Source organism: Melopsittacus undulatus, chromosome 1 (assembly GCF_012275295.1).
Source record: "Melopsittacus undulatus isolate bMelUnd1 chromosome 1, bMelUnd1.mat.Z, whole genome shotgun sequence".
In the NCBI taxonomy this organism is placed as follows: Eukaryota; Metazoa; Chordata; class Aves; order Psittaciformes; family Psittaculidae; genus Melopsittacus; species Melopsittacus undulatus.
In genome coordinates, this window is record NC_047527.1 from 35,481,737 (window position 1) to 35,494,223 (window position 12,487).

General features: G+C 35.4%; 1 protein-coding gene across 9 annotated transcripts in view; it reads right to left on the bottom strand.

Moving 5' to 3' along the window:
• Positions 1-12,487, bottom strand: part of CSPP1 (centrosome and spindle pole associated protein 1) — a 57,422-nt gene that overhangs the window by 32,236 nt on the left and 12,699 nt on the right. For 5 of the 9 annotated variants that reach the window (XM_031050629.2, XM_031050624.2, XM_031050627.2 and 2 more), the window contains 6 exons: positions 9,630-9,731; positions 8,320-8,768; positions 4,559-4,660; positions 3,860-3,942; positions 2,029-2,122; positions 1,090-1,147 (listed from right to left, as the gene is read on the bottom strand). In XM_031050629.2, the coding sequence (XP_030906489.2) occupies positions 1,090-1,147; positions 2,029-2,122; positions 3,860-3,942; positions 4,559-4,660; positions 8,320-8,768; positions 9,630-9,731 (888 nt within the window). The remainder of the gene's footprint in view (positions 1-1,089; positions 1,148-2,028; positions 2,123-3,859; positions 3,943-4,558; positions 4,661-8,319; positions 8,769-9,629; positions 9,732-12,487) is intronic. The other 4 variants (XM_031050630.2, XM_031050628.2, XM_031050626.2 and 1 more) reach the window with 1 other exon arrangement.

Genomic DNA, 12,487 nt, shown 5'->3' on the forward strand with positions numbered 1-12,487 from the left:
AGACCACTTGCCAGTGTTTTTCCTACCCATTAAGGAGTAGGAATTTTGATTCAGCTTCATTGCTTCTCTACATGCATTCTCAGTCTCCTGCCCAATGGCTGCCTAGTAGCATCTTACAGCTATTCATTCATACATCTTCATTTTCTAGAAAATAAAGAGTTTCTTTCACCTTGCTGCACCCTTCAGAAATAGCACAAGTTTCTGTGTTGTAGCCTCCCCCTAAAACCAGCACAACTGAGAATTTAAACCAGTTGAATTAACAACCAGATTATTCTTGCTTGAGAAAGTTACCCTTCCTACACCTCCAACAGTAGCTCTCTACTACACGCCTAATACAGTGGCTTCCACAGTTAGAAAACACATGCAACTAGTGCTAGTACTGTGACAATCAGTCTGCTACTAATGTTGCTAGTGCTGACAATCTACTCCTTCATATATGCTAATCAAAACTCTAGTACAATAATCACCTTACTAAGGAGGTGGAACAGCAGTAACTCTGTTAAAACAAGCAACACAGTATTAAACATCTTGCTTTTTGCAACATCATATAAAAATGCCTACAATCCTGAACACTACATTCAATTTCAAAAAAGAAATACAAATTTGAAATCAAAATCTGCTACCATTACATCAACTGGGCTGCAAAACGACTGGATTTTTTTTTAATTGAAAAAGAGCAAAAGCTTTCTGCAACATCCTTTACATTACCAAGGACAGGCTACTAATGTACAACATAACACTGGACACTAAGTATTTTTTCCATGATACACACTGATGGAACAAAATTTCCACTTGGTCACAGCAAAAGCAAATATTTGATAACTTCTGCAAAAATATTTTCCTCTTAAGCTAAAAATGTGTATTGATTTACAGCCTTATCATCCCTGGCTTCAATTTTACTAATTGAATGCCTCGTAGGAAAAAACCCCACATTTACCATTCTAGAAAAACTATGCAAAGTTTTGTGTCCGAGCAAGCACAGTGTACATCTAATAATAAAAAAAATATATATACATTTATATATACATGCCTATATATGTATGTGTGTCTGTATATATCTATAGGGGAAAGAAAATAAAAATTCCTTACCTCCTTTTCTGGATCTTGAGCTCCAGAAGCAGCAACTGAGAGCTCAAGTTCCTTCTCACTGTTTTTGTTTAAAAAACAAAACCAAAAGATCAAACAAGAAAACAGTAACAACTATAATTCTTTCAAAGTACAGACCCCACAACTCTCTAGTTAAAATAGCTTTGAAAATACAGGACAACAAAGGACATGATTCCACTTTATTTCTTCTGGAGTTAGGACAGAAGGATATAATATAATCATTCCAGATTATATAAACAGAACTCTCATCTGGCTATCATCTATTCCACCTAATAAAAATCCAACTCCTACAAAAGGACAAACCACCACTACAACCTTTCAGGACACTTGTTAAATTGATTTTCATTCGTATTATAGCAAGAAGTTTATAAAAAAACATACTGAAATGAATGATTCAGAAGTACAGCAGTAAGTAGTATATTGTAATTTCAGGACTCAGGCTTGCTCAGCATGTACAATTTTTTCATCACAGTGAAACCATCAATAGTAAATTATTTTTAGTTCCTTAAACCTTCACTAATATCACCATCTGCCATTCAGCAGGCAGCTACTAACACCAAAGCAAGACAATTCGTATTTTATTATTCTGCATAAGTCAGATGGTCAAGTGCTTTGAAAGTAAAAGGTTACTTTCCTAAATGAGAGGGGAAACCAAGGTCTATTTTCAACTGCAGCTTCTTAGGAAACTAACAATAATTTTTTTAAATGAAAAATATCTGGTTTTTCCTTTATTCCACTGAGAGCTGGTAAATGTGTTTCTTTAAAACTAAAGCATTCACACTGATGAGTCTGACTGAATGCCATATTACCTAGCTAGCTGGAATTCATTTGTTATTGAAATTTTTCTTACAATACTGAATTCATGAAATGCCTTTAAATTTCAGCCACTACCTTTAAAAAAATACAGTAACTTTCCATTACCGTCTCTTATTTCGCTGTTGCTCAGCCATCTGTTCTATTAGTTCCTGCCTGTATTTCTCTTTTTTCCTTTGGAGTAGTTCTCGATCCTGACCACCTAATGGAAATAACCACACATTTGTGCAAATGCTCCACAAAACACACAAAAGGTCCTGGACAAAAACATCACATTTCAGTCAGTTTAAAACATGATACACAATAGTGTGTATGATTTGAGAATGTGCAGAGGAACACTAGATCTTTATTGACTTAAAAAGATATATCTAGTTTTAATATGCAGTTTGTTTGGATTACAATGATCCAAACTACTAAAATTTTGATTACTATTTTTTAAATTGCCTAGTTTTATATAGTCAGGAAGCTACAAATTCTAAAGCTATGTGCTTAAACAGCAATTTAAAACCAAGTTACTTATTTTGCATATTCTTTTCCCTAGTGCTCAGCTAAGGAAGATACACTATGGCACTCCAAAATTATGAGGCACTGCTTCAGGATAAAAATGAAAGTTAAAACTGAAGAGACTCAAACCCACAGGGAAGAAAGCAGATCGTTCCACTTTTAGGATGGTTCTCCTGATTATTAGGATTTAGCAAAGTATTGGCAGATAAGCATATGTAAAAGGAAATGGTGATAGCATCTACCATGTATTTTAAAGGAAAACAAAAAACTTCCAACTTATGGTAGTACCCCACAATAAGCATTGAGTCTTCTATTGTTTCAAAAAACAACAACAAAAAAATCAACACTTTCTATATAGTATGACTATTAAACACAAGGACTCCTAACATATTTCCATACACAAAGTCACTGTGGATATCCAGTAAAGTAGACCTGAACAATAAAGTGAAGTAACCTGAAAGGAAACTAAATAAAAATGAACAAAAATACCCCAACAAACTAACAGATACAAAACACAAAACCAAAACACAAGAACAAAAAAACATGATGCATGACTGACTTAATTTTTCATTCAATTATTGTGCTGGGACTGTAAAGTAGCCAAAATGTGTAAGATAACTTCAGATTTTGTGATTTCTGGCGAGTCTGAAATCATTTCTCATTTCCAAAACCTTCAAGTTTCAATTTACTTAATCTTTATACAACATCTTTAACAATATTCTTCTCCTAACCAGGACTGCTAGAATATAAATTCACAACTTTGTGTACTCAAGCTACTACAAGTGAGATGACTGACCATTACAACACCACTGTTTTAACATTGCCTTTAAAGAGCTCAAAAAAACCAGCACTGAAGCTCAGGGAAGTTCAAATGCAAAAATAAATAGCAATTATTCTGATAACTGTTAGTCAGCTTTTCCACAATTCAAACCTAGCCTGCCTTCTAAGGCTCCAGTCTGAAGAACTACTACAGTTCTTTTATCCTTGTCTTATGATTTTCTGAATTTAACTGGGAATGCTATGTTTTCAACAGTATTTCTCTCTACTACACTCAATGCTTCCTGCTAAATTTTATGGCTACGTTTAAACAGTAAGAGATGATCAGAATCATTTGTTCTTGCCCAATGTTGCGTCTTTAACAATACACAAGTTAGTATTTCTTCTACACTTCATTTCGTAAAAGAACTTAAGAATGTATCTAGGCCTTAAACTGCTAATGAAATCAAAGAAAAAAATTTGGCTCTTCAAAATTAACTAGAAAGCCCCATTACATTAACATGGAAAAGGAACATGTTTTTAATTTTTATTTACCGGTCTTGGTGACAACTAGTACAAATAAAAACCTAATTTTCCTAAGTTTTAATTATTCCCAAATAAAAATAAAATATGCAAAGCAAGTCTAGCTCAGTGTCATTTGTTAGGTTTTTATACATACCAAGAACACGGCCTGTTGTATATGGCACTTCAGCTGCAGACTTGGCCTGTTCAATAGCTGAAGAACTTATCTGCACCTGACTCCTGGGCAAAGACAAAAAAGAAAATGGAATGTACTCAAGAATGTACTTGCAGTCTGCATGAAACATGATAGATGCACTTACATCATTATGTGATGCATTTATGACAAACACCTTTCCTAAAATCCAAAGAAATATTACAAGCAAAAGAAGAAACCACCTGGCAAACAGGCACTCCTCACAGTTCTCATTTTCCTGCAGTTTCTGAAGCCATTTGAAACACTAACTCCATTGAGCACTTCAACAATGTTGATAGACTGAGTGGTGCCAGTCAAGAGTTTATATAAGGGCTTTACAAGTGTTCTGTTTCTGCCTCATCCACTTAAAATCACTTCAGGACTTGCAAAACCAAGGAAAGAGGCAAAGAGAAATTTTAAAATTACTAGCAATGAAGGATTCCATGACACTCTAAAGAGTCTTCAATAGGAGAACAGGCCACATATTGTTTCAAAAAGAAAATTTCAACAGCTATTCTCAAAGGAAACATGCTTTTCTTACATCCCAGCTGTAGGAAAAGCTATCAGTCATTTCAGACAACATATTAGGGATTTAAAATAAACATTTTCTTTTTGCCATGATTTTATAGGACAATTATCAGGAAAATACACTGTATGCCACACCTAGAATTTCCAGTTCTTGAGGGCTGCTGCACAGGTGCTCTCTCCTTTAACTCATCTTCATAATCTGCAGGTGGATCTCTTACTATTCCATCCAGAGAGGGCCTTAAAGAAACAGAAAATAATCAGCTATGCTTGCCTAACAATGTACAACCTTAAAAGGAAGGTCTAGCAGTTCTCAGCCTGACTGCGTACAGGATGGCAGAACCAGTTCTGACAATATCACACAAATTTTCTAGAAATAGTCCACTTTGCTAGCCTTGTTAAGGCAGCTTTCTGTCTGGAGTCTGAATTCCCAAGACTGCTTTCATGCAGCCTTTATCTATGACTTAAGAATTATGAGAGCTGAAGAGCATTTACACTGCATTAATTGAAACAGATTTTGCTGCTCTTAATCCCCAAGAGCCAACAAAGTCTACAACCCATTTCAGAACACAGTTACTGGGCAAGTCTGATGGAACAGTTAATTCAGACATGAAAAGCTTCTTTATTGACAACCTCCCCTTCACTATGCCCCCGATACAATTTATAAGAGGGAGGCAACTTTTGATAAAAAGACAAAAGTAACATGGTGAATACAAAAATTCAGGCGCTAAAATCTGAATCCTCCACATATGAAGTAATATAATTGAAACTTCAAATAATCCCAAAGATGCCAAATAATGTATGGACACAAGGGAGTTTTTCCTGAAAAAAAAAAAAAAACAACTGGGGTACTGAATTTATGGGCTTTTCTTGCCTCACAAACTACTCTCTAATGAGTACTTCAAGTTACCTCAATGAAAGGCAGAAATAGGTATTCAATAAAAAGTAAACTACCCAACACCTGTTAACAAAGTTATGTATTTTCCTGAGTTGGACAGAGCCATGGACTTCCTATTAAGCAAACAAAAAAATGCTAGGCAAACATAGGAAAAACCTCATTCTTTTATGTAAAAAGACCTACAGCTCTGTCCATCTCTGTAATTTAAATAAAAGCCTGTAATCAAAGGCAAAAGGATGCAAGCAGATTATTAAACATCGATTTGGCATCTTAACAACCCACAAGAACAACATGAAAGAACAATATCCATCCTCTCAGCATAACATGATCTTTCATGATCAATCTGCTATTTACAACACTGGTCACGAAAGACTGAAACACAGTCAGTGATGAAAGGACGCAGGGAGAAAACAAAAAAAACAAGCTGTGAGATTCAAAGAGGCAATCTTTTCCATAAAAAGCAGCAAATGGCAAGTCCGGACATGTTGGCCCAATTCAATCAAGAAGCTGCTGTATCCTGTTTATATGACACAGCTGACTGCTGGGGATGGGTTAAAGCATTCCTCTCACTTTCCTGTCACCATTTCTATTTGCTGATATATGCCACAGGCCTTGTGTCTCCATCAAATGTAAGTCTTTCCAAAAAGTTCTGTGGCAAACACCTGCCTCTCCAAACTAATAAAGCCCATTTAAAAACATAAGAACTTTCATACAGCAAATAAAAATATTCTTCCTTATGAATTTAGTTTCTATCTTGAATCAGATGTGTTCTGGAAAAGTTGACATTGCCCAAAATGAAAATGTAGAAAAAATATGCTAACTCTACAGAGACTGAACTGTCAGTAACTAACAGAAGTGTTTCTTCTTCTTGAATGGAGACTAAAAATAGTTAATAAAAGTTTAAGTGGAGTTCCTTGTGAAGAGGAAAGAAAGTACTAGATTACAAAGCACATTTAATTAAAAAAAGGGAATATTCACTAAAATGCAGCAAAGTAGAAAATACACAAAAAAAAACCCGCAAACTTTAATTTCATGTACAAATTTAAGTTCGGGCAATTCAGCTGATAGTCCAGCAACTGATTTTAAGAAGATGGCACCAAGTTTGCCAATAACGAATGTAAGAAAATTGAACTAAAACTATTTCAGAGCCCTCTCCAATTAAGCAGTGAATTGCCTAGTGATATATGAGTTTCATATTTATACAAGCATCATCAGTGGTTTTTGAATAACTAAGAATGTGTATACTATTATTCAACATGATACTGCCTGCTGTCGGTTTAAACACCATCCTTCCTGATATTTTATAATTCTGAGTATATTCTTTGAGAAACAAAATAAGCCCTCAAACTTTATCAAATGGTCATTTTTATTTAAATATTAAGTTCCGTGTCCAATTGAATTAGACAGTGGCAAACAGATACCTAGTAAAAGAGGACATTCGTTCTTCTGGGTGTTAAATCTACAGAAGATGATTAACATTGCTGTCAGTCTCAAAACTACCAAATATTTTGGTTATCTTTGTTAGACACCAAGTCAAGCTTCTAGTTTTTTCTTTCTGAAAAGTTGCAGGACAAGACATCTCTACCCTAAAACATCTTTTGCTCATTCTACAAATATTGCACTACAGTAGTTGATTTCTTTGCCTTTTTTTGTTTTGTTTTGTTTTTCAAAAAAGCTAGGAAAGAGTACGAAAAGCTATTTTTGTAGATAAATTATTTTAACTCCATTGGCATTTGAAACTGGAAAAGAGGTGCGACTTCATCCATTTTAGAAAACACTGTTGCAGTAGTAGAGCATTTCAGTGGTTTGTTCTTCTCAGTTATTAATCTGCAGTACTATTCGGGAAATTATCCTTGTAAACAGCAACTCAAAAGATCATTTAATCCACCAGTAATTAACAATGAAGCATGATCATAGTATTTAACACTGCTGAAAGTGGTATAATTTGCCTTCTGTTTTTTCTAGAAGTGTTAATTCTAGGGGATGAGGGGGAAGAAATGGTTATTTTGCCTATCCAGGGAAAGAGAATGGCTTTTCCTCCACTGAAGGAGCTGCAGGAGAATAATTTTGGCAAGAGGCCTGTTTCCAAGATCTGAAAAGTGAAAAAATGTACACTCTTTAAGCACCTCTAAAATTTATTTACAAGAAACTTAACTGCTTTAGTTCATTTGAATTTAGCTATATAAAACAGATCTATTTCAAGTTTGTTACTACTGCACAGAATCACAGAATCCCAAGGGTTGGAAGGGACCTCGAAACATCATCTAGTCCAAACCCCCTGCAAGAGCAGGGTAACCTAGAGTACATCACACAGGAACTTGTCCACGCGGGCCTCGAATATCTCCAATGTAGGAGACTCCATAACCTCCCTGGGCAACCTGTTCCAGTGCTCTGTCACTCTCACAGTAAAGAAGTTCTTCCTGATGTTAACGTGGAACCTCCTATGCTCCAGTTTACACCCATTGCCCCTTGTCCTGTCACTGGATATCACTGAAAAAAACCTAGCTCCCACAACCCGTCTGTTTTTGAAAGCAACTGCTTCTTGCAATGGAATAACCAAAGGCGGCCAGACTACCAAACCCTGAATGATTGGGAAGGTTATACTTATTTTTTTCCCTTTTCAGTGAGTGACCTAGAAGAAAGATTAACCTTTTATGTCAAAGCAATCAAACTGACTTACCAGTTAACACAGTAAAGGCTGTTTAATAATGTTTTCTGGCAAACTACTCTTCATAAAAATGAATTGTGGACTTCCCTTTTCTGAGGTAATTTCTCTTATACCCTTGGTTTGCCGTAATATACAAAAATGTTCCCTAATGTATGCTGTATAGTCTCAGGTATTGGTCCAATTTTAAAGTATTTCTTCTATAAATTATTTAAAGGTCTGTTTTAAAGGAAGTACAAAAATCCTGCATTCACATGAAAATCCTGACTATTTTTCAATAAGCATACATGGCCGTCAACAACACTACAGAAATAGAGAAAACATAATTAAGAATACCTTTCAGCATGAAAAAAACGAGGAGTTTTTCTGTCATAAGCACTTTCAGATCTAAATCTAGGGTCCGTCCCTTCACTTATCTCAGGATCATAGTCTGATCTGTAGTATCTTCTGCCAAAACTGCGATCTTCATCAAGTCTGTGATGCTTCCTAATAGGAATTATGGATTGGGTAGCAAATCCATGATGTCTTCGACTGGGAACATCCAAATCTTCATCAAGTCTTTTATTTAATAATCGATTTCTTAATTCAATGTCATCATCTAACCTATGATATCTGTCTTCCTCCAGCCATCTCTTATTTAGCAACTCTTCATAACCTTCTGTAGAAGTAAAGGCATCCTTCCTGGGAGGTTCTGCCCTTGTATTAAAGGGCTGTACTTCCGTATGTAGTTCTGGCTGAAGCTTTGTAACAGCAACAGGTTTTTTATTCCTGTCCATCTCATTCTGCTTAAAATAAAATATATATATATATTAAAAGATCTGAGTCTAAACAAATCACACTGAGCAAACTGTTTGTTATTTTATCAGAAAGATTTTGATAAAACTATTTCTACACAAGAATAGCAAAACTATAGCATAAAGGTCCAACGGAGTGACAAAGAAAGCAGAAAGAAAAACCTCAATTCCCTAAATCTAATTAGATAAGTCAGCTGAGTAAACATAAATGCCCAAACATGTATAAAAATCTTTATAGAGATTTACAGCCTCAATTACAAAACACAAGCTGCATTTTTGCTTTTCCTAGGGTTTGCTGTTTTGTAGCTCTCCAGAATTCTAAGAACCCAGTAAGAATCAGACACTGAATTTAAAAATATAAAGGATGGCCGAATACTGCCTCATAGCTGTCCGCATGGATTAAAACAGTTTTCAACTACATGACACTCCAATACACTTGGAGGAAAACATCTTTCTCCTAAGAAAACAATCTTTCTGGAGACAGACAAGAAACATTTTTCTAGATGGAACTTACAAATATATGGATATTTGACCTTGCTGTCTGCTGCAAGAAAGACAGTAAGTTTTCAGCTGTTGTGAGGACAAATACAAGTCCCTTCATGAAACAGCCTAGCTCTCACACAACTCTACACTTAAGAATTTTCATATTAAAAAAAAGAGGAAGGCCTTCTTAAATCAAATCTGCAGGTGATGAAAGTTACAAATTATTGCAGCCCATCACTAAAACTTAGGCAACAATATTTTAAAAAGAAAACTTATCCATCCCACACAAAATTTTATGATGAACAAGCAATAGAAAGGCTTTCTCAGACCAATACAAATAAGTCAATGATAAAACTATAAATCTATTACCTCTGTGTTTTTCTTCCCCAATTTCCTTAGCCTTTCGTTCCACAATTCTTTATCCCTGAGGTATTGATTGTACTCCTTGTTTCTTTCAAGCCGTAGTTTCTCCTAAAACAGGCATTGAAAAGGGCATCATAATTTTGTATTTTTGAGTACCTTTTAGCATCACAGAACTGCAGTATTAAATGAACACATGCAAGCTGTGGTTTTCTCCCCTCTCTCCCCACCTCCCATCCTCCCATGATGTACAAATACTGCTTCAAGGTATTTCTTCATTCCTGAATGTATTACTTTCTCTTAATCTGAAATGTGGAAGTAGAAGTCAGCTTCTTGAGCATGAAGTATAGGCCCCAATAACACTACTGTAATATTAAGTTCAATCTTAAACCAGTTAGTTTTCCTCTTGCTAAATATATTACAAAATTGTTCCAAAGCTCACTACTTGGACAATTATAGATCACATTCTAATTTAAAATCTAAATATATGATTTTTAAACTTACTTTTGTGTGTGTTAAGATTAGTTGTGACTTGTCTCACCCATAATTAAAACAGGACAACAAATACATGTGTAGACAAGATGTGTCAATTAGAGTTTAGGATATAGCTTGAACTGTCAAATTCAACCAAGCAGTTAAGCTGACTGCAAAAAGAGCCAAAAGCACAAAGCATACAAGGAAAACTAAGAAAAACGTGATTTATTCACTTTGTCCTAGCTGCTTTTTCAAGGTGACATTTATATCCAGCTTGCTCAGATCTAAAAATAAACCTGTAGGAATCATATATCATAAAAAGCCCTGCAGAAAATTTACATCAATAGCCTAATAATGTAATATGAAATACAAAAGTCTACAGGTAAAGCAAACTCTAATTTACATTATTTCCTGATATAGCACCTTAGGTCTAGAGCATGGGGTATGTCTTACACTAACTCATTCCAACCATCATATATATGCACAAAAGAGAATTATATTACAATATTAAGAATTATGATCTTCTCCACTGCAGTATTTTCCAATGTAAAAAAGCAAAAAGTATTTTAAAACCTTAGCACTCCATATAAATTTACTTCCCACAAACAAATTTCAAACAAAAATAATTTATAGATCTATCACCACAGAAATACCAGCTTAGTAACTGTTCTACAAATGAGACCAATGCTCCCAAAAAACTTTGGGGTTTTTTTCCCCAAATTTGTGCCTAGAAGTTTTATATGTGCAGACATCTGTGTAAGCTGCCTGAGGGGTATTTTCCAAAGCTGAGAAACTAGAATTGTCTGTAACAGGTGGCAAAAGGCTCAGCAGAAAATTCAATATGCTGTGTGGCTCCACATTTTACCTAATAGAGGAAACAAAAATGCAAACGTTAACCTCTAATCATTATCTGATCAAAAGCTAACCGTTTAGCATGGCATACTGTGACACCTTCTGGCAGCTTTTAGGTTCTGCAATTCCAATAAATAGGTGGGTAAAAAGGATACAACACACTTGGGCAGAAAATCTCAGCAAAGGTTGAGCTGCTATGATATAAACCCATCAATGATCAGACGTATTCCCAGTTCAGATATGTCTTTAATTTTCACAGAATTAATCAAAGATACTTTATCTTTCACTATTTCAGCACACATACTTGCAAGGGTTAACACAAGCACGTGTTAGGGTTCTTTAACTTCACAAGAACTTAAAGCTAAAGTAAACCCAGCACAAGTGTACGCTGCCACTGAGGAGTCCTTTCCCCTTCTTAGGCATTTCATTCTTACTGCCTCCTTTTCCTTTTTTAACACTAGTATAATATAGAGTTTGAGACTTTTTCATAACAGCAGTTTTCACTTGAGTTCTCACCAGGATCCTCACATGGCCAAACATTATTGCCAGCACAGGAAAGGCAGAAAGCATAAGTAAGCACAGCAAGGGCAAGACCAACACATTCCATACCAGAAGTCTTTTGTCAGATTACAACAACAGCATAGCCTCAAACACAAAGCAACATGCAACTCCAAGGAAATACAGGTTTAAAAAAAAATAATTGCAAATAAATAAGTGAAACAAAATCCCCAAAGGTGCAACAGCTCAGTTCTCCAACAAGAGAGTTTCTCTTTCTGCCTTGCATCTCTACTGAGATTTGACAAAACCTACCAACCAACCAGTGGTGTTTGTTGACACAGCAAAAATATTCTAAATTACAGTGTTTCTGCTGTTTCAACTTCCTGGATCAATTTACAAGCAAACACAAGAAAGGAACTGCGAATACAAGTGAACAATAGAAGAGCAGAGAAGAGGTGACCTCTGTAAGATTGATTTAGGTGTTCACAGAATCATACTATGCATCAGAGGAATAGATCAGAGCTTAAGAAAATCCACATACGCATGTTGCATCTTCATATTCTAACCTACATGAACGTCCAGTAGCAGACAGACAGTTATGTCTAGTATCCTTCCCCAATATATGAAAGCATGACCATAAACTGGTAAGAAATGTCACAGAAACCAAAGGGGTTAAACACAGGGAGAGAATGTGTCCTCCTTTCACAAAGCACATTAGTATCAGTATTTTGAAAGAAAGATTGGAAATTGTTAAGTTTCCTGTATTAACAGCAGGCAATATGTGAAATACAAGATCTAGTTCGGATAAGAACTGGTAAGACTATCACTGTAGGTACAGCTACAAGCAAATATTTTCAAATTTATCCCCAGGCTGCAGTAGGAAGAGTAATAAATTAGAAGAGGATTTATAAGAAAAACAGTGTTCTTTATTAGATCAATGTTTATTGCTGAACAAAACCCAAGCACCATGAGAGCTTTTGAAAACACCCAGTGCCCTGCAGCCATGAATTGCAAATTGCAAACCTCCAAATAGTTAACAGTGC